Raw genomic sequence first — 23,059 nt, 5'->3', positions numbered from 1 at the left:
CTTCGGCTCAGGTCATGATCTCAAGCCCTGTGATCAAGTCCCACATCAGGCTCCCTTGTGTTCATTCCCTGTCTGTCTCTGTCAAATAAATAAATAAAATCTTAAAAAAAAAAAAAAGAAAGAAAAGCTGAAGACATCCTAATGTATACCTAAAACAAATCTATCCCACCCATAGAGGGTATTTGTAAATATATGTAATAACCCATCCTTATCTTTATTCTTTTTTCTAAAATTTTTATTTATTTAAATAATCTCTACACCCAACCTTGGGTTTGAACTCACAACTCCAAGATCAAGAGTAGAAGGTTCCACCAATTCAGCCAGCCAAGTGTCCAACCCATTCTTATCTTTAATTCCCCAAAGAATGGTGGCCACTTTGTTTCTGTAACCAACATAAAATAAAACTAAAATTGTTATAAATTGCCTTTGTATATTTGCAATTTGCTATCCATTCTTCACCTTCCTCCAAGTAGCTATAATAAAAACAAGCACTCTGGGGAGAATTTTCAAAATAAGATCTTTTCAAAAGAAAAACTGTAATTTCAAATTAGCTAAAAAATACATAAACCCTTATCACAGATACAATTTTAAAATATGATACTTTATTGCTTCATACTAAATATCCTAACACCTTCAGCTAGCAGAAGCAGGATTAAAATAAAAGGAAAACCAATATTGGTCTAGGGTGGCCAAGCTAACTTTTTCTTAAATATTCATTTTGATGCATAAACAAATAAAGTAGGGTTTTCTAACAGAAAAAGATTTCATTCCATTCTACCGAGAAACCCATGTAAAGACTTGAAGCCTTGATACTTTCTTCTTTGCTCTCTGTCCATTTAGCTACTGCTGTAGGATCTTTAGTTGTCTGAAACTGCAATTTTTTGAAAGCGCTTACTTAGTTACTCAAGCTGAGCAGTTTTAATTTGTTTTAATAGTTGAGGCCAGAAAAACTATTACCACAACTGCAGGAAAGCATTATCAAAGCCAGCAGCTGTCAGGCACCTTTATTTTTTTTAGGCTCTTTTATCTCTGAATTAGAGAAAAACTTGTTCTATTTTCGATATTTAGAATCTCTGTTCTTTAAGATTCAAAATTACATTTTGAAGAGAATTAAACTTAATTTTTATGTCTTGAACTTTGATAAATAAGCAAACTTCCCCATCTCCACTCTCCAAATCCCAGTGTATTTAATTCTGAAAAACACCTATTTTTAATGTCTGGGTTTTTAAACTCTATGTAGTGACAACGTTATAGTTCAGTAAGTCAAGTCTACTCTAGATTTTCAGTACCATACTTATTCAAACTAAGGAAAGACCTACTAACGAATTTTTTGGCTTATTATCTAAGATTAGAGATACTATCTACAACTTCCAGGAAGAGGGAAAGGAAGTTCTAGTGTAGAGTATTTCCTAAAACTAACTCTCCAACAGCCAGGGTAAGGAAGGATAAGAGGAAAGGAAAACCAATGGGAGTAAAGGCAATATGAAGATTAATAATAAAAGGGAGCTGAGACAGCATGTAGACTATTTAATTATATGTATAAATAAAAGGGTAAAAAGGGTGTAACCGATTACAGAATAGTTGCATAAAAGTTTAAATAGGAATAGCAGAGCAGGGGTGCTCGGGTGGCTCACTCAATTAAGCATCCCACTCTTGATTTTGGCTCCCATCATGATCCCAGGATCATGAGATGGAGCCCTACATCAGGCTCCATGCTCAGCAGGGAGTCTGCTCTAATCTCTCTCCCTCTATTTCTTCCTCCACCCCTCCCCTTCACCCCACTCAACGCCCCCCCCCCCACACATATGCACACTCTCTCTCTAATAAATAAATAAATCAATCTTTTTTTTTTTAAAGGACTAGCAGAACAGATAGGTATGCTGAGTTATGAAAGTATCTTCAAAATGTAGGACTTACTTCCTGCAATAAATTAAATACCAGCTCAAGAAATATTTAACCAGGACTTATAAATGTTTTTTCATTTTTTGTTGTTTTTGTTTTTTCTTTTCAGTTTCAAGATCATTAGACAGTTAAAATAATAGATTATTTTTTCTCATTTTTTGGTTCATTTTGATTCTTTTTCTTTTAAGTATCAAGAATATTGTATTCCCCTGAGCTTGGTTTTTATCTTCATTGCTTTATGAACGTCATCTATACTGGGCTTTTTTCTGGTCAATAACAACACCATGGAGAAAAGGAAAGATTTATTTCTATTTTTTGTTCTTCTTATTGCATGATTATTATGTCAAAGCATTAGGTCAGCTTGCTACAGTGCAGTCTTGCTAAAAATAGAAGCTATGGAAAATACACCCTGAAAAGTAGAGACATCTACAAACCACCACTAGATGGCAAAGCAGCTTTCCCATTGCTAACATTATGCCTGCAAAGCAAAACGTGACTTATAAACCTGCTGCATGTTTTCTACAAGACTTTAAAATATGAATAACCACCTCAGTCTGAAACTAAATTGCTTGGTCTACTCTATCTTTCACAAATATTTATAATCTTATTGATGTCTAAGCCTTATATTTATAATCCAACATCAATATATTATTAGTTTTCAATAATTTCAGTTAAGAAAACTGAAGATCTAGTGAGTATAGGACAGCAGATTTATCAAGATAAAAATCAAGACAAAACACAACACATGGTAAAAATGAACCAAAGGCTACACAGGGTTCAAAAGTAGATATTTATAAACATAGCCCACATTAGTTATATACTCAAAAGTATCTACATTAGCACTTACTAAAAGATTATATTTTTTAATAAAAGATATGGATATGTTTAGTTACAGTGACAAAAAATAGAGTTTCTACTTAAAAGTTTTCTTGTGGTAAAGACAAAGAGGAGGGAAAAATAAAGTATTCTCACCTCTGTAAGGTTTTGTTGGTTAAAATTTTAAAAATGCCCATTTCTTTAATGCAATATATAAACTATAGTACGTTCACAAGAGAAGCTTTCTTGTTACTCAAATCTATAAAATTACAGAATTTCATAAAGTGACAAATAGTCTAATTTTTTAAACACAAAGGAAGAACTTTGTTTTATTTTATGCATTTTGCTCAACCATTTTCATTGTTATATGTAAGTGAAAAGAATATCTAATTGGTTCAAGGAACACTTCTACCTATTCAATAAATTGCAGGAATCAAACTTTGCTTGTCTTTTGATAAGAATGCTATAAAAATGAATAAATAGCATAATGATGCTTATAATACGTAATTCATATTTCTTAGCATACAATGGAATTTTGCATAAGATTCTAACATAGGGACAGGAGACTCAGAGTATAGAGTCAGTTCTGATTGCCTACTGTGTGTACTCACACCAACCACAATAAGGCATTTTCTTCCTCTAAAACTGCCAAACTCTAGTTAGATCAGTGGCCACTTTGACTGCTTCCCCTTGACCCAGTAGCAAGACTTCCTAATTAAAGAAAGCTGCTCTAACATCACTCACCAGTTCCATGGTAGGTAGGTCACTTTGAGAATTTATAGCATTTTGCATACAAATCACTCTTGATAAAAGACTCCAAGTAAATAAATATGTGTCTTACTTTAAATAGCTTTTTTTTTTTTTTACTAAACTGATCCCTCCTTTTGCATGACCTACTATTCCCATTGATTTTACTTAATTGGTGTACCATTCAACAACAGAAGCTCTTGCATTTCAATAAATATGTCAAAGTTTAAGTATGAACAATGTTAATCTCTGTCACAAATAGACACTAGTCTAAATTTTACAATATGATCACATAGTGAGAACTCAGAATTAGTGAAGATAGTGCTTTATGTGCTAATTACAAACTCTTCTTTCTTTAGTTAGTTTCTTCCTTCCTTCCTTCCTCTCTCTTTTCTTCTTTCTTTCTTTCTAAATTACATTCTGATAGCCTCAGTCTTTTCCTGGCCTCATCCCATTCCAGCTGACTCCAAATAAGCTTTGTATTTCCTCACTAAGAATGGGAATTCAAAACTATTCTCATATTTTGGATAATTCTTAGAGGTTAGTATCTTTTGGAACTAAATTAGAAACTAGTGTTCAGACCTGAATTATGATTGTCTGCTGCTATTTTTACATATATTAGTTAGCTACTCTTCACTAACAATAGGCATTATGGCCAGAATTACGCTGAAGTATAGACCAATCCTTATAGGAAACCAATGCTGATATTCAAGAAATTCTTGAGTATATTAGTCCCATCATTATATGTGCCAAAAGATAATAACATCCTATTTCTTTTTTTCAAAGTTTGGTAGTATGACTTGTTCAATATTTCAAAGAGGTATTTCTAGGAAGACTGGACATTAAGCTTGTTGAATAGGGAAAAAGAGTATTTGGGATTAGCTAGACTGGTCTCCCTGGATGAAGAGGAATGACATGTACCAAACTCAAACATATCTAACTTCTTCTACTGTCTATCTTTCCTAACTCAGATAAAGACATTAAAACTTTCCAGGGTTCCAAAGTAGGAACGTCAGAATGACCCTGGATTCTTCTCTTTCTTTACTAACCGTAATTTGGTTAACCGTAATTTGGTTAATCAACTAAAGCCTATCAAACATAACTATGAATCACTTCCTCCTTTCCAATCTTACTGCCACTACTCTTCAATAGGTCCACCAAGTCTCTTCCTTGGGCTACTTACAATGGTCAACTGACTGATTCCTTTGCATTCATTCCCTTCAACAAGTTCTTCGTTTATCATTCAAGTGTTAATGTTTTTGGAGTTCACTGCGTACCCTGCACTCTTTCATTCTGTACTTTCTGGCTAGATAATTAATCTACCCCCGTGGACTCGAGTGCTCTTAATATGACAGTAATCCTGCAATTTTTATCTCTAGCCTGGATCAATCACTGCCTTAAGCTTCAAGCCCATATGTTCACTAGTCTAAAGGGTATCTCTAACTGGAGGTCCCACAGGAACCTCCTATGTCCCACCTCAAACCTACTATTCGTTTTGTGGTCTCTATCTCGAAAATAAGACCCCCACCAGTCCAGGTTGAGACACAAACCAGGATTTTATTCTTGAATTCTCACACCCTCTGCATTTATTTGCCTCTTAAATCTGCTCATCTCTCTCCACTCTCCACACCCACTGCCACTTAGTTCAGGCTATCATTAAATCTCACCTAGATCACTGCACCTGCCTCCTCAATAGTCTTGCCTACCTATAGACCTGTCCCTCTGCAATTCTGGCCATTAGAGTGATTTTCTAGAAGTACAAATATTAACATGCCTCTCTCCTGTTTGAAATCCTTCAGTAGGAGCCTCATCACCAGCCACTCTCCCTTTAGCTAATAGGTAAGCTCCATTGTTTTGTTTTGTTTTAAATATTTAGTTACTCTCCTTTCCCCTCTGGGCCTTTGGAAATTCTTTTCCCTCTTCCTGGAATATTCTTTCTCTCACTCCCTGCTTTTTTGCATAACTCATCTTTGGATGCCAATTTGGAGTTCATTTATTACTTTGACAACATTTCCCTGACAATGACCTCCCAACTTTGGGTTTGGTGGCCTTCTGATTTGCCCTAGGAACACACTCTACAAGCTTGATATAGCCATTTTCTTTCTATACTCTAATTGCCTATCTCTCTCTCTCTCCTTAACCACAATGTATGTTTTTCGAGGGCCTCTAGACTTTTGCTTACATTGTTCCCACCTTCTAGAATATCACTCCCCTGCTTTTTTCCCCTGGAAAACTTTCTCCAAACCACTCCCAGCTTCAATTCAGGTAGACTTATTAGCTCTTCTTCTAGGTCATCACAGAACATTACACTTGACTCTTGTTACAACACATAGCCTGTTACATTACAGTTACTTATTTTTAATAATGCCTCCCGGCTAGACAGTGAGAGTCAGGAAGGTACATATTAACATACTCATTTTTAGATGCCTACCCCAGTGCCTGGCTGGTATGTAGTAGTTCTTAAGTATGTACCCACCAGAATAACTAAAACAAAGTTAAGTCTGTTTCAACTACTCTTACTAAGAATTAGGCAGAAGACATGTAAGAGGAGAATGGGTCATTTTACAAAATGTGAAGATGAAAATGTACGGGTTTATACCTCTTTGCTTAAACTTAATAGTATTCAACTCCCTTCCTGACCCACCCCTCTTTTTAAAAGTGCCATTCAGAGAGCATCTGCTCTCTCTTACATGTAAATAAACCCTTTCAATTTACTCCCCAACTTTAATTCATCATTGACAAGAGAAATAGAGCATGAGAGAAAAAAAATTAAATGAACTAAAAATATTTTATGAATAATGATCAATTATGAACTTTAAGAGGTAAATTCTATGGCAGAAGTCCAGAAAGCCTCGATTTAAGTCCTGACCCTGTCAATTTCTGACTTTGTGCATTCTACTTATGTATCAAGGCTTCATTCTTCCATCTGTGCAATAAGAACTGTAATAACACATGCTTCATACCTAGGGTTACTGTTGGAATTAAGACTTTCTATATGTAAAACATTTAGAACAAAGCATGACATACAGTAAGCAGTTAATAAGTGTTAGCTATTATTATCTTAAATCAAGATTGCTCAGTTAAAAATCAAGAGTTATAATATGTTGTTACATTATAGGAAAAGGCCCTCGAGACAGAATATGAGTTCTAAAAGACTTCTGAATATTCTAGACCAGTTGGGTATTAATATAGAGTAGTGGTATGAATAAGCATGTCCTAAAGGGCTTTACATTTCAGAGCTGGTACTAGGTTCTAATTAAGACCTTTGTGTTCAATTGCTGTAACTCTGGAAGATTTTATTTCTCTATTTTCACATTTATGATGATATGGATTAACAAGTGACTGTCAAGGACTTTAAAAACACAAAACAGTAAAGTGACAAATCAGTTTGTAAGTACCTAATGTAATCACTAACAATATAGCATACTACATTAATTCCCATAATGCTTTCTAATTCTAGTTAACTACTAAGTTCTTGTTAATTTTCTCAAAAGATGTTATAAAATTAACTACGTGGTTAAAAAAAAATAAACTTCCGAATCTGTATCAGTTTGGGTTAGAAAACTGTAGAATTAAATTTAGATGCAATAAAATTTAAAAGTGATGTATTGTAATTCTAAAATCATTATCATCATTGCTAAAATAAATGATCTTGTTGAGATTTTAAAATACCAGTATATGTATTTTAAAATCCAATTTTAAAATGTCACATAATAATATTAATAACAACTCCAGCTTAAAAGCCAAAAAGATGATTATCAAAATATTTTGATATAGCCTATTATTGTGATAAGTGAAAAGGTTATGATTTAGCCATATTTTGAAAGTACAGCCAAATCTTGATTATCTTTGGTCTGTGGAGATCGGGATAGCTGGGGTAGTTAAAATCCATCCATCATTCCAGAACTTCATCTTTAGCCTCTTTACCACAATTAACTTAATGGGCCAGTTTGCATTCCCACTCCCTTTCTTCCTTACTTAAACAAGAAAATGGCAAAATAAATACATGAATAAAAATTTGACAACAAATAAGACATAGAAAGGAAGGGCTATATCTATCCACTAATATCTATTTACTAGATAACCCATCTCTGAATATCAAGAGTTGGCTGCACATATTAAGTTTACCTTCAGAGTTAAAACAGCCTCATTCTCCTTCATGTCTTTAAGTAAAATCAAGCAGGAGTTCCTATGCCTTAACATTCCTAGTCAGCGTTTCTCTGAGTACCTGAAAGAACCCTGGTGGTACAGGACCTACTGGCATGCCATCTCCTGGGGGAATGTTTCCTAGCACTGGGCTGGGAGCTGCTGCAGCACTCTGCAAAGAATAAAGGAGAAACAAACCTACGTCATTACAGCGAAGGCACAATACCAAAGACTAACGATCACAGAATGTAGGAAGGGAAGCTTTTCATTCCCAGGAATAACTATTGGTAATTTCCCCCACTCCAGAGATAAACTAACGTACAACAGTTAGTTTAGTATACGATTAAGTTATTTGGTTTAAACAAGTCTTTTAAAACTGTTTGAATCATAGGATTTTAATAAGATGGTATACTTGAATGATACATAAAACGCAAATAATAACATGACAAAAAGATAAAAGTTTAAGTTAATCCTTTATTGAAGGCACAGGCATCTGAAATGGTAACATCGATAACAAATATGTATACATGTAGGTAATAAGTTTAAAAACAGTGGGTACAGAAGTTGGGAAAAAGAACTCTTTTTCTAGATTATGCTTTTCTGTGTCATAAACAAGAACAATTTTCTGGCTATAGGTAGTAACACATTATTCAATTTCTAATATACTACAACTGGAAGCCAAAATATAACTGAGAGCAAAAACAGGGTGGTGAGGATGAAAAAGTAATTAGGAGACTGAATAAAAGAAAAGAATTAGATTTAGAGAGATTAGTCTCATATAAACAGATTATGGGGGAAAAAAACAGGTTGAAAAACTCAGTCTATTTCACTTCCAAATTATTTTGTGGAACCCTAGAGCTTCATGAAATAAGAGTACTAAAAATTTTGACTTAGACTCTTTGTAATCAAATCGAGGTTTTAGATTTAATTCTTATAATAGTAATGCGTATCACTCACTAGTCCACAACCATGGGCTTCATCCTTCTACCTAGTTAGACATACTATAAGTACTAAGAAGAACAGTCACAAAGGGACCAGAAATGTGCTGAAGAAAGATCAGTATGAATACAACAATCCTGCCATGAAAAGAACTCAAAACAAATACTGGATCCAGTATATCTGTTGTACTGTCCTTCTCCATATATCAGTGTGTTCATTCATACATTAATATTTCATTAGAGGATGAAAATCAGTATATCTGTAGCCTACATTTCCTGGTATATAAGTTGACAAAAATACTAAAATATGTTTATTCTATAATACTAGCAGTTTTTAATAATGAAGACCAATGATTTCAGTATTTCCTGTGGAAATCTAGACTTACATGTGGTTATCTAAAATGTTGCTTACCTATGAATGCCAAAATTCTAAACCTCTGATAAAGCATAGAAAAGGACAAATAATATTCCTTAGATATTAAGATGAAACATTAATCTGTTATTCTATTCTATTTTATCTTATTATTACTAGTTTTTAATGTAGGCTCCAGGCCCAGCATGGAGCCCAATGTAGGGCTTGAACTCACAACCCAGAGATGAAGACCTGAGCAGAAATCAAGAGACAGAGGCTTAACCAACTGAGCCACCCAGGCACCCACGTTTTTCTATTTGAAGCAAAACATGCTATTTAATTAGTGTACGTTACTTGAATACCTACCATTTGCCAGATATTGTTCTATTTTGCTTTATGTATCCACATTCATGGTTTTTTAAAATGAAAGGCACATTGTTTTTTTCATTTTAACTAAACTGTTGTAAAATTTTAACACACAGTGTTATAGTAAGATGAAAATTTACCACCACACATTTATTCTCTTCTAGTTCAAATATGATATTACAGCTAGATCTAGGAAAGAAGAATTGATCGGGGTCCTTTGACAGTCAACTACTGTCATGGGGAAGTTGCTCAGTACTTAGAGCTAGACATGGGATGTCACCATTGTTCTAATTAATTGCAGGACAGAAACCTTTTTTGGGGTAAGGCTTATTTATTTATTTATTTATTTGAGAGAGACAGAATTAAAGAGTGAGTGAGAAAGAAAGAGAGCAAGAGAGAGAGCGTAAGTGGGGAAGAGAGGGAGAGCAGTAGCTTCCCCACTCAGCAAGGAGCCGGACGTGGGGCTGGATCCCAGGACCCAGATATTATGATTTGAGCTTCAGGCAGACCCTTAATGACTGAGCTACCCAGGTGTCCAGATAGAAACATTCTTGAGACAAATTTGTAAACACCCTCACCAATACTTTTACAGAAATGTGTACTACAACTTTGAGCAGGTTTATAAAAACAAAATAGAATTCAGTGAATTACTGCAACTTCTTATTGTAATTCAACGGTGTTATTTCTCCCTCAATTGTAGTTGCCTAGCATGTGATGTGATAAGCACTGGATGTTTTACACAACTGATGAATTATTGAACTCTACATCTGACACTAATGATGTACTATATGTTGACTAATTGAATTTAAATTAAAAAAAATAATATAATTAAAAACATTTCAGGGGCGCCTGGGTGGCTCAGTGTTTGGTTAAAGCCTCTGCCTTCAGCTCAGGTCATGATCCCAGAGTCCTGGGATCAAGCCCCACATTGGGCTCTCTGCTCAGCAGGGAGCCTGCTTCCTCCTCTCTGTCTCTGCCTGCCTCTCTGCCTATTTGTCTGTCAAATAAATAAAATCTTAAAAAAAAAAAAATTCTAAGCAAAAGACAACAGCAAAACAATCAAAAAAACCTTCTGTCTCCCCAAAGGAGAAGAAAACGTTTGTTTGCATCTAAATTAAAATTCAACAAAAATGCCAGGTCACCATTGACTCCTTCATTTTTTTTCTTTTTGGCAACCACATAGCTTAAAGGTATGTAATATGCTTTTTCTTCAAAATTCTTCATTATATATGCTTCCTATGGTATTTTTCAGCTATTATTTAAAAGTGAAACAAAATGTATGATTCAGATAAAGATTTAAACAATTAAATCTTTAAAAATGGCTTCTGAATGTTCATTTCATGATTTCAAAATTATTGAATAAATGCAATTTAAATTATATATAATATAAATATTTACATATAAATATTTACAAATATATTTATATATAAATATGTACATAAATAAATATGTAAAATATACATATTTTTACATATTTATGTAGTATGTAAAATATATATGTAAAATATACAATATATATTTATAAAAAATCTATAAAATATATATATATATAGTCAAGAACTCTTACACGCTCTGCCACAGAGCAGTTAACACAACAGGAAAAAAAATCCTTAAAATCCTTGCCATGTAGAAATTAGTACGTTAGTGGGAAAATAAAGATAATAAGTTCTATGGAGGAAAAAAGAAGAGGAACAGGGAGTTCCCAGTAAAGGGGGTAGGGATTATAACTTTAAATAGAATAGTCAGGAATGAATGAATAAGCCATAGAAATTAATGGATCACATTATGGTGACTAACATTTAACTATGCCTCTTACTCTGTTGTTGAGACTGCCTCCCTACATGTCAAGAAGTACCAAATTCCTACAGTTTGCACCTATTCCCTCACAGGGGCAAAAGAATTTTGTGGAAAATTTTCTTTCTTAATAATCGTGCTTTAGGCAAATAGTATTCTTGAAAATCGAAAAGAATAAAAGAAGAATAAAAACAGAATAGAAACAGCAACCTGCTTCTTGAAGAGAGAAGAGCTTTATAGCTGGATGATTTATGATTTACAGCACAATGATGTAGTTTTCTGGTGTGATAGTAATTTCTAGCCTAGGCCTAAGGACATGAAGTGAAATGAACAGAATCTTAGTAATTATCCAGTTTGTTTACCCAGTACGAGCACTACTTCAGAGCATTTCAGCCCAAACTTCACTCTGTGGACCACATTTTTGAGCTAAATCAGGCATCCATTCTTCTGGGATTTATTGACAAGGGATAATTCACCCTTTATTGTACTGTGTGGACTCAAGCTTAGGGTAGCATTTGGCACACCATGTTAATCATTAACAAATACTAGTCTGATAATAAATACTCCAGAGGTAAACTAAATCGCATTGCAAGCATTGTGAAAGAGTGTATTTCTCTAATCACTTAACTTGCTCATTTATATATGGTAGCACTATAAATAGTGCTTTGAATCTGTAAGCAAAATGAGAATCAAGCTTTTGGGATTAGGGATTTACGTAGAATGAAGAAGTACAAAATTTCTTGGAGTTCATTGCTACGATTTATTTTTATTTCTTCTTTGAGAGAGAGAGAATGTGCAAGCAGGGGTTGGGGGGCACACGGAGGGAGAGGGGGAGAGAGAGAGAATGTCAAGCAGGCTCCATGCCCAGCAGGAAGCCAACTGTGGGACTTCATCTCATGACCCAGAGACTATGAACTGTCATTGCTACAATTTCTGGGACTTGTTTCAAGTTTACTAACAACTTATGAGAAATTTATCTCTTGACTTGAGGATTGACAGAAGGTTGCTGACTCTGACTTATAAAGTATGTATTATTTTGGAGGGTTGTGACTAAATCATAAAAGAAGAGCAACTATTTCAATTATATTAAGAACTACCAGAAAGCATCAGTTTCGCTGGATTTGTGTGAATTCCCATTAGAATACCATGAAAAATCCTTTACTATATAATATACACATGATTATTTAGGGTTCACTTTTTATTTTATCTCTCTCAAAAAAAGAAAAACATGTAAATATTATGACTTTAAAATATTTTTCTAATTAAACTGAATACATGAGACTTCAGGGCAAATGTGAAAATATTAATTATGATTAAAAGTATTTTGTCTCTCTACTGGATTAACTTGTATGCTTTCAATATATACTTTCCGATATGTATTTTCGAACTGCTCTTAAATCATTTACTTTGTAATAGTCTTAAATTTCAAGGGTTTTTGAGAGTGACAACTTCACTTTTTTTGTATTTCCCCAAGTCACTAATATAACTTTACCTACTTTTATATATGTGATATATTAAATTTGGTGACTTGCTTTACCAAGGAGATAGTAAAATGAACTTTAAAGAGAGACCATGAAATCTTTGCATAATATTATATATTTATCTTTGCTTAAGTCTGTGTGGCCATTTTCCTCTCTTGGATGTCCTATAGTTATGTAATTCTACCCTTTAAGAAGGTGTAAGACAATCTGTGCCCCTTCTTTCTGTGTTGTTTTCCCCTTGTATATATGTCCAGCACCATTTCCCATTTTCTCCTTTCTCTTAAATGTTATTGCATAACTGCATTTAAAAAATATTTTTACTCTCCTTTAATTCCCTATTTCTGAATTTAAAGAACAGAGAGATATACTGTTATTTTACATTTTATCTTCTTAAATAAAAATGAAAAGAATTCTTATTTTATGGGCTCCTGGGTGGCTCAGTTGTTAAGCGTCTGCTTTGGCTCAGGTCATGATCCCAGGGTCTCGGGATCAAGCCCGACATTGGGCTCTCTGCTCAATGGGAAGCCTGCTTCTCCCCCTTCCCACTCCCCCTGCTTGTGTTCCCTCTCTTGCTGCATCTCTCTCTGTCAAATAAATAAATAAAATCTTTAAACAAACAAACAAAAAAGAATTTTTATTTTAATGTTAGTTATTATCGCTGGTAGCCTCTGACCGAAAAAAAAAACTATATACTTCTATATGGAGGTTTCAAAACAATAGGCATATAATAAAATTTTGCTTAAAAGTAAAATTAGGATACAATTGGTTGCTAAATTAGCATTTATCAAGATTCTAAACATTAAATAACTTGCAGTTTTATATACTAAGGATGTTAGAGAACCAGTTACCTAATTATACACCTGGGAATCAAGATATAAAGTCTGTACTTGGTGCAATAGAAGTATTTTAAGTATATGTAAAATTGTTAAGGTAATAAGAGCACTAAAATAGGGCCATGATTATTAGAAACAGGAAAGACTGATTAAAGGGAAGGGTGAGTTGGAAGAGATTGGACAAGGAGTTGATTTTTACTATTAAGCTATCTGTGCCATTTTTAAGACATATGCAGGAAGTTTTCTGAGAAACATTTAAAATGGTGGTAACATTTTATCTTTATAATTTTAATGCAAAGCACAATTAAATATTTGGCTGTTGGTTGAAGACATATTCTTTTTTTTTTTTTTAAGATTTTATTTATTCACTTGACAGAGATCACAAGTAGGCAGAAAGGCAGTCAGTCAGAGAGAGAGGAAGGGAAGCAGGCTCCCTGCTGAGCAGAGAGCCCAATGTGGAGCTCAATCCTAGGACCCTGGGATTATGACCTGAGCTGAAGGCAGAGGCTTTAACCCACTGAGCCACCCAGGCGCCCCTGAAGACATATTCTTTATCATACTAAAAAATCTTTCTTTGCTTAGTATTCTAAAAACAATTTTCGAAGAAATAAAATTTAAAAAGATGCTTTGTGCCTTTTTAATATTTGGTTGACACTTTGGTTTTTCTTTTGGGAAGCTTGATATAAGTAATCATATATTGATAGTTTTTTAAACTTAAAGCATCATTGTATTTCTGAGCTAAGCCATGCTTGATCATCATGGGTGATCTTCTTAATAGGCTAATGAAGTAAAACTTAATAATATTTTATTCAGGATCTTCACATCTATACTCTAAATGAGACAGGTTTAGAATGTTCCTTGCTGTACTGTATCTTTCAAACTTGAACATCCAGATTATTTTACCTTCCCCAAATTAACTGGATGTCAAACTATCTTATATAATGCTGTGAAGAAGTTTTATAATATGGTGTTTGTCTGCTTTTTGAAAGTTAAAAAATATGCAGCAGTAAAACTGCCTGAATACAAAAGCAATTTTGGAACTAATTATGGCCATTATTCTTTTTATATTTTCTAAATTTCTATTTGCTTCAATTCTGTTCATTTAACATTTTCCCCAGAACACTTCATTTCATTGAGAATTCTAGTTTTATCCATATTCACACTACTTTCACATACTTAAAAAAAAGTCCTCTGCAGCAGCTGTGAGAGAGACTGCTAGTAGACCACAAACATCTGTTTTCCCCCTTCTTCCATGGTAAAAGAACTGTAGCCAAGCGTACAGCAGCCCAACAACATCGTATTTCTGTCTCCTTTTTTCTCACCAAGAACCAAAGTTCTCATGAATGGATTGTGAGCAGAAGAGGTATATGCCACATCCAGGCTTTGGTCTTAAGAGTTTGGAATGTAGCCAACCTATTTTTTTTTTTTTTTAAGATTTTATTTTTGAGTAATCTCTACACTCAGCTTGGGGCTTGAACCTACAACCTCCAGATCAAGAGTTGCATGCTCTACTGACTAAGCCCGCCAGGCGCCCTATCCTACTTATTTTTAATTAGAGATCTAATTTCCATTTTATTCCATTTTATTTATTTTTTCAGCGTAACAGTATTCATTCTTTTTGCACAACACCCAGTGCTCCATGCAAAACGTGCCCTCCCCGTTACCCACCAGCCTCAGTCTTAGTCTCTGGATGATTCCGTGGAGCAGAGCTGCTCACCTACCCTGGACTGCCTTACTGACTGCTGGCCCTGAAACAGATGATGAGGATCCATTTTCTCTCTTCTCAACTGAATTAGCATTGTCATCATTATCTTTGCCAGACATTGTTTACTTCTTTTGCTTTTTTAAATTATCTCTATTTTCATGCTTCTTTTAAAGGCTTTATTATTTTCAAATTTCTCAATTAAATTTTTAAATATTTTTTTTCTTTTTTTTTAACACAAAGAATATAAAACTGTAAGGTTTGGCTCTGAATTTACCTTTGATTGAATCTGCAAGGTTTGATGTTGATGTTCATGATTTTTTCCCTAAATCATCTAATCAGTATAATTTTGATTACTGGATATAACTGGAAACCAAAATTATACTGATTAGATGATTTAGCAAAAAAAAAAAATGAGAACACCAACATCAAACCTTGTCGATATAAGCAAAGATATACTTTAAATTACAAAGGGTTGGAGGCTTTATTTTTGTTTTTAATTTCTAGCTTTCCCAACTGAGTCTAGATGAGATATAGTATACAATTTCTATATTTAGGAATTTGTTGAACAATTTTTTATGGTCTAACCAATGGTCAATTTTCATAAATTCCCATGAATATTTAATAAAATACCCATAGTCTACCTTTTTTCCATTTGTGTAATTCCTTCACATTGTCTCTATTCATATATATATACTACACAATTCTTGCTTGTCCATTTCTCATTTTGAAACTTCATGCTATATTTGTTTCACTTGTGAGCAAGGAAAGTCCTCTAATATGCATCTAATGAAATGTCCTTTAAAATTAGAAAAAAGAAATGAATTGTCTTTATCCTAAGTTTTAAAGGTACTAAAATTAGGACAAACAATATCATTTACCTTTTCCTGATAAAAAATGAAGCTACCTTACACTTTGTATTCTACATCTCCCTCTTCCATTTCCTGATTCTTACTCTAAACATCTGCAGTTTTAGGTACACACTTTTTTTTTTTTTGAAATTTTTATTTATTTATTTATTTGAGAGAGAGAGAGATCACAAGTAGGCAGAGAGGCAGGCAGAGAGAGAGAGAGAGGGAAGCAGGCTCCCTGCTGAGCAGAGAGCCCGATGTGGGACTCGATCCCAGGACCCTGAGATCATGACCTGAGCCGAAGGCAGCGGCTTAACCCACTGAGCCACCCAGGCGCCCCTAGGCACACACTTTTTATTTTCATCATCTCTTCTTTCAGTAATAACTTTTGGCCTTTCCACTCAGTTTTGTAACCATACTTTCAGGATCAAAATAAAGAACTCCAATTTTATCTATTGTTTCCCCTATCAGTTTCTGTTTTTTTTCTTTTTAAGATTTTACTTATTTATTTGAGCGATACCGAGACAGTGAGAGAGAAAGCAGGAGCGGGGGAGAGAGGAAGAGGCAAGACTCCCCGCTGAGCAGGAAGCCAGATGCAGGACTATACCCAGGACCGTGGGATCATGACCTGAGCCAAAAGGAGAGGCTTAACCAACTGAGCCACCCAGGTGCTCCGCCCCACTGTCAGTTTCTCAAAAAATAACAGAACATTTGCTACTCAGGAGTTTTAATTTTTATACATTTCTAGGCTGGCCAGAGGATATATCAGTATCATTTTCCAAACCCTTATATATGCAAGTATCTTTGCTGACTCTCATCAAAACTAGAGATACCACTGTTGGCTGGTATTTAGTGTTGCAGAAATCTGATCCTGTCCTGATTTTTGTTCCTAGGGATGTGATCTGTTTTTTTCTTTTAGATATTTGAGGATGTTTTCTTGATATTTATAATTCCCAAATGCTTCCATTCTGAACCTAGGTACTGATTTCTAAATTACTTGCCTAAAATTATGTGAACCTCTTCAGTGATTATTCTTGAGTTATTTTTTTCAAATGCTAGAAAACTGGTGGGGGGAAATCTTTTCAGTTATCAGGTATAAAGGAAAGTTCTCACAAACCTCAAGGGGTCATTTTTTGCAAATGTTATTAGTAACTAACAGTTAAGATATTATTGATAACTAGGGAAATATGCTTAAGAATCTCGCCAGGAAAGGATTTTTCTAAGTTATTGGTGGCATGGGAAATTGGTGCACTTGTAAAAAGCACTTCATATGTATATATCATGTGCTATAAAAAATTAATAAATTTTGACTAAGTGATCCTTCTTTTCAGATACTATTCAAATATAAATTCTGAACTATGAGAAAAATAGTACACATAAAATATGTTCACTGTCATATATTTATAGTAAGAAATACTCAGAGTAACCTAAAAATTCAGCAATAATGTAATGTTTAAGTAAATTGTAGTACACCTAAGTGACAAACCATGATCAACTATTAAAAATAATGGTTACAAATGGCATTATTTGGGCAACACAGGAACTCGTTTATGATATAATGCTTTGTGAAACACGCCAAAGGTAGAATTGAGTGTAGAATATATATACTATAATTATGCAAATGACAAAAAATAATCTATGAAAGACAACAGGTGGATACATAGAGTTAACTGTTAAAATTATACAAATGATTTTTAATAAAATTCCCCAAAACTTTCTGAAATATCATTTTATTTCTACTTATAAAGGAACATTACTATACACACTACCAGTTTTGTCAATAATGGGACCAAACACTAACTTTACTTAAAACAAACCTAATCCCTAAAATTTAAGGTTAAATAATATGAGGACATTTCTAACTTAAACAAGAACTCTTATTTAAATAAAATAAAATATAAAACATTTTAATTTTAATACTATGAACTTCAAGTTTGTCTGTTTTGGAAAGTTAGATACTAGCAATAATCTAAAAATCACTTAAAATGATTTCTGGGCATTTGTTTGCATTGATTACACAAGTTCATTTTTAGCACTACATACTCAACCCCAGTCAGTGCCACCCAGTCACCTTCTATAGTCTGGAGAACCAGGATCATTGACTGTTGTACTACTTTTTAGGCCTGGTTTTTTTTTTTTTTTAAGATTTTATTTATTTATTTGACACACAGAGAGAGATCACAAGTAGGCAGAGAGAGAGAGGAGGAAGCAGGCTCCCCACTGAGCAGAGAGCCCGACGCGGGGCTCGATCCCAGGACTCTGGGATCATGACCTGAACCGAAGGCAGAGGCTTTAACCCACTGAACCACCCAGGCGCCCCTTAGGCCTGTTTTTATTTTGATTATTTATTTATTTATTTATTTATTTTTTAAAAGATTTTATTTATTTATTTGACAGCGAGAGAGAGATCACAAGTAGGCAGAGAGGCAGGCAGAGAGAGAGAGAGAGAGGGAAGCAGGCTCCCTGCCGAGCAGAGAGCCCGATGCGGGACTCGATCCCAGGACCCTGAGATCATGACCTGAGCCGAAGGCAGCGGCTTAACCCACTGAGCCACCCAGGCGCCCAGGCCTGTTTTTAAATCATAAAACATCGTATGTGTTGCTTCCACTAAAACTTAATTATCCAAAGAATAGTATTACAACCCCTTTGGATTCCAAAAGAGGGATAGCATTAAAAACAAAATCAAGGGGCGCCTGGGTGGCTCAGTAGGTTAAAGCCTCTGCCTTCGGCTCAGGTCGTGATCTCAGGGTCCTGGGATCGAGCCCCTCATCGGGCTCTCTGCTCAGCAGGGAGCCTGCTTCCTCCTCCTTCTCTGCCTGCCTCTCTGCCTACTTGTGATCTCTCTCAGTCTGTCAAATAAATAAATAAAATCTTAAAAAAAAAAAAAAAAAACAAAATTAAGTAACAAAAACCAAATATCAGTGAAGAAATAGACCCTGGACCCTGACACTTAGAAACACAGAAAGTGACGAGAGTTGGCAAAATAAATACTGTAGCTGGTGTTTGCCATAGGGAAGAAAAAGAGAGCTTTGATTGGTTGGTAATTTCTACAAAATGCTGACTTTTTCATATGAAAGCCAAGAAACATGGGAAATAAGACAGGCAAACAGAAGGGAAGGAGCTACTGCTGTTAAAAATAATGTTTCAAGTGCAAAAGAAATGCAGGACGCTGATAAACACAAAAATGGTATTCTTCCTAAAGGATACTTTCAGGAGGCAGCCTTTAATTTGGTGGTTAATTTTCAGAATAGCAGCCATGTCTTAGAAATCCGATTCCTGGAATTCTGAATTCGGCTTTATTAGAAAACGTAGAATATAAGGAAAAAGAGCTGACATAAAAGATTTGTTTTGAGATAACTAAGTTCTAGGTGGTATCGGTACATTTGTATATGCAACCCCAATAGTAGGTGGCCATTATGTGCCTGGGGTTATTTGAAGACTCATGGATTCAGTTTGATCATACGAAAGTTTGAACTTGGCTTGATTACTCCTCAAAATGATAATTATGTGTTAAGAAAACTTATATAAATACCACATAAAAATTTTTGTTTAAAACAAAATGAGGATATTTATGACAAACATGTTTAGCATTCATATAAGATCAGTCCTTGAGAAGTATTGTCTTCATACGAATGTCAGAGGTTGGGTGAGTTTTTATTAAAGCGATAAGCCTGCACTATGACCACATGGTAAAACTGTAGGCCCAACTTTTGTTAGTTCACAAAGTTGGTGAACTTTTCCATTAAAGATCCCCCCCCTCCCTATCCATAAACATTTTAGTCACTTAATAATGTAACCTCCAACAGTATTTCAAAATACCATAGTTTAAAGACAAACACAAGGAAAAGATGTTAGAAATAGTAATGTTGTACCCTCTTTCACAAGTTTTTAACCATTATAGATTCTAGTAGATTGCCCTAATTTTCCTTTTTGACCTTAAAGATGAAAGCCTTTGTCTCGTTTTTATACTATTGGTTGAGTATAAAAGTCCCTGGGCTTCTACTTGTCTGAGAATCTAGGTATTTTTAACTATTTCTAGTAGCACCTAGTAAGGGAAACTGAATTATCGGAGTTATCCCTTGGAAAAAATAATTCCCTCTGTGGTAGACAGAATGGCCCCCAAAGGTACCCATGCTCTAACCCCCAGGGCCTATGAATACAGTGCCTCTACAAGCTAGGAGCAGCCCTGGCTGACTTGCCAACCACAAGAAACTGGATTCTATAAAGAGTCTCCCTCAGCTTGAGAGTGGATGCTTTCCAGAGGCTCCTGGGAAGAGCTCAGCTGGCCCACATCTTGATTTCAGCCTTGTGAGACTGGAGTAGAGAAACTGGCCTTCTCAACCCAGATTTCTGACCTACAGAACTATGAGGTAATAAACTTATGCTGTTTTAAGATGCTAACTTCATGGCAATTTGTTACAGCAGCAACAGGAAAGTAATACACTTATCCCCCAAAATGACTATTTCATTTTGAAGATCATTTTCATGGGGCATCTATAAATTGGGGAACTCTAAAGATTCTTAGAGGTTATTGTACTTGACCTGTTGCAGAGTATGTATGTGTCAATACTACATTTTGATTACATCAACCTTCCTGATTAAAAATAAACAACAGAATGAAACAGGTGGTTGCCAGAAGGGAGGTGGCTAGGGGGATGGGCAAAATAGGTAAAGGGGATTAAGAGGTACAACATTTTTTTTAAAGTACGTAAGTCACAAGGTTGAAAAGTACAGCATAGAAAATATAGTCAATAATATTGTCATAACTTTGTATGATGACAGATGGCAGCTACACCTATCATGGTGAGCACCTAGTAATGTATAGAATTGTTGAATCACTATGCTGTAGACCTGAAACAATATCAAACATTGTATGTCAACTACTTTGATAATAAATTTCACACACATATATATTTATACAAAGCACACACACATTTCCTAGGTTAGGTTGTAATGGTTTTCCTGGTCTCACAGTTCTTTCAGTGGCTTTGAAGTATGTCGTGTGTGAATCTGTTTTTTCCCCTTGACAGGAGGGAAGCATAGCAAGGAGAAGAACGTCAAAAGCAGTATCTCTTCTTCAGTTATAATTGCCTGCCAGGCTCCAGCTCTGGCTTCCTCTTCTCTACGAAGAAATAGCTCCTTAACTGTTAACTGCAGGTTCCCCCAATCCCATCTAGACTCGAGCCAAGCTAGCTCTTAGGTAGAGAAAACATAAAGACAACTGAAACCAGAATTTAGCGTTCACTGTGATGACTGTTCTGACCCTGCACACTGATGCAAAGTAACTAGGGTCCATCCTTAATCCCTATGGCAAAAGGTCCACTTCTTAACTTCCATTTGCTGGGTTTCCAGCTCAGTTCCCATTTAACTAGCAGCTCAATGTCTCAGAGACTAGAGCAAAATGTTCTACTGAGTTCTTTCCTCATGTTAATTTGTAAGGACTATGTTCTGTCACTGAACTTCCACAGCTGAATTTTCACTACTTGCAGGTGCATTCCCTAGGTACAGATAGTTCACCTGCCTAGACCCCACTCACTATTTCTTGCCATGCACCCAAGGTGCATAGCATCTGCTACCTGCAGATCATTTCCATTCCTCATTCCATACCAACCTAGTGATGACTACTCACATGTACCACTATGTGTTGCCTGCTACTAGCCTCCAAGATCTCCCAGGCGGAACTACTGACCTTTCTTGACTTCCTCTCAGTGGTCTGCTGTAGGATGTTTCTCAGCTGCTTATTCTGTCACTCTAAATGGCCTTGTTTTAGATTCCAAGAATTGATCACATGACTCCAGAACCTCTTTTTTTAGGTCCTTTAAAAAAAAATCTTTGTCACAGTACAGATTATAGTCATGGAGGTACAGCTCTGTATCAATAATATGAATCATTTAAATTTTTGGTTGTGTGTTTGATTTTTCTAGGAAGAATGTAATCATTATATATTCATCTTTTTAAAAGTCCTATCACTTGTAAGTCACTTAAAAAGTTTTGCAAAAAGGCATACCTCTTCTGAAATATATTATTGCTTTTGAAATTTACAGCTTTGATAGGAAGAAATTTGAAGTTAATAAATCTCAGTTTTTTCTTTTAATAGCATTATTGGCATGGACCTGAAACAACATGAATCTAGTGTAACAAATTTCCAAAAGTAACAAATTTCCAAGAATTTTATCTAGAATAGCTACATATACATAAGCAGAATTTTAATAGGTTTAAAAAAGTAAATTTCAAGTTATTTCATGACATCACAATATTTTTGGATGATTTCCATACTAAAATTAAGCTTCAAACTTTAGTTGTCTTCAGTTATTTAAATTATAAATAAATAGATAAGTAAATATTTATTTATTTATATAAATATATATTTAAATATTTATGTAAATATACATAAAAAGATTACTCAACAGTGATTTAAGCAGAAATACTACTATTTGGTTTTACAAGATATGAGTTACTATTTTCCTAAAAGTGGCATAATTGATGAATTATAAAAAAGTACAAAATGAAAATAAAAGTAAAATATTAAATGGAAATATTTGTTTACATAGACTCCAAATTGGAAAGAGGGGCTAGCTTTCTAAATCTTTTTTACTAATATAGAATATGCCTCTGCTTAATTCTGTTACTGGTCTTGAAATTATCTAATTGCTGCCACAAGGCAAAATAAAACAAAACATTACTATATATCAGCACATATAACCATACAGATTAAGGGATACCTGCAAAGGATGCTTTTACATCTGTGTAATGTTTTGGTGGAGAGGTAACCTAAAAAGTGTCTTAACAAAGGTCTCAAAGGTGGTACCTATAAAAATACAGTTGATTAGACTAAAAAAAAATGAGAAATTCAGCAAATAACTGGTACTCTCCATTAGAACAGAGAGGCAAAAGTAAAGAAAATCATGCTAGAAACTTGCTTTAAAATAAAAAAAAAAATAAGTCTCATGAGACATTGGTTGAGACACATGTGGCCAAACTTCATCTACTATTCTTCTAACCTCCAACTACTTGTTCTACAGTAATCACTGATGTTCACCAATCTGAAATCTGTAACATATTTAGTCATCAGAGAAAGATGGTTAACTATAATTTCAAATAAAGAGTTAATATGACTATATATTCTTTAAA

At 34.6% G+C, this 23,059-nt stretch overlaps 1 protein-coding gene across 4 annotated transcripts in view; it reads right to left on the bottom strand.

Moving 5' to 3' along the window:
- The window catches only part of SSBP2 (single stranded DNA binding protein 2), a 305,659-nt gene that overhangs the window by 77,873 nt on the left and 204,727 nt on the right, over positions 1 to 23,059 (bottom strand). For 2 of the 4 annotated variants that reach the window (XM_046000541.1, XM_046000542.1), the window contains exon 5: positions 7,694 to 7,783. The exons of the other annotated variants lie outside the window; for them this stretch is intronic. In XM_046000541.1, coding sequence (XP_045856497.1) covers positions 7,694 to 7,783 — 90 coding nt within the window. The remainder of the gene's footprint in view (positions 1 to 7,693; positions 7,784 to 23,059) is intronic. 4 annotated transcript variants of the gene reach the window in all.

Source organism: Meles meles, chromosome 3 (genome assembly GCF_922984935.1).
Source record: "Meles meles chromosome 3, mMelMel3.1 paternal haplotype, whole genome shotgun sequence".
NCBI classification, from domain to species: Eukaryota; Metazoa; Chordata; class Mammalia; order Carnivora; family Mustelidae; genus Meles; species Meles meles.
This window is presented reverse-complemented; position numbering and strand designations above follow the sequence as displayed.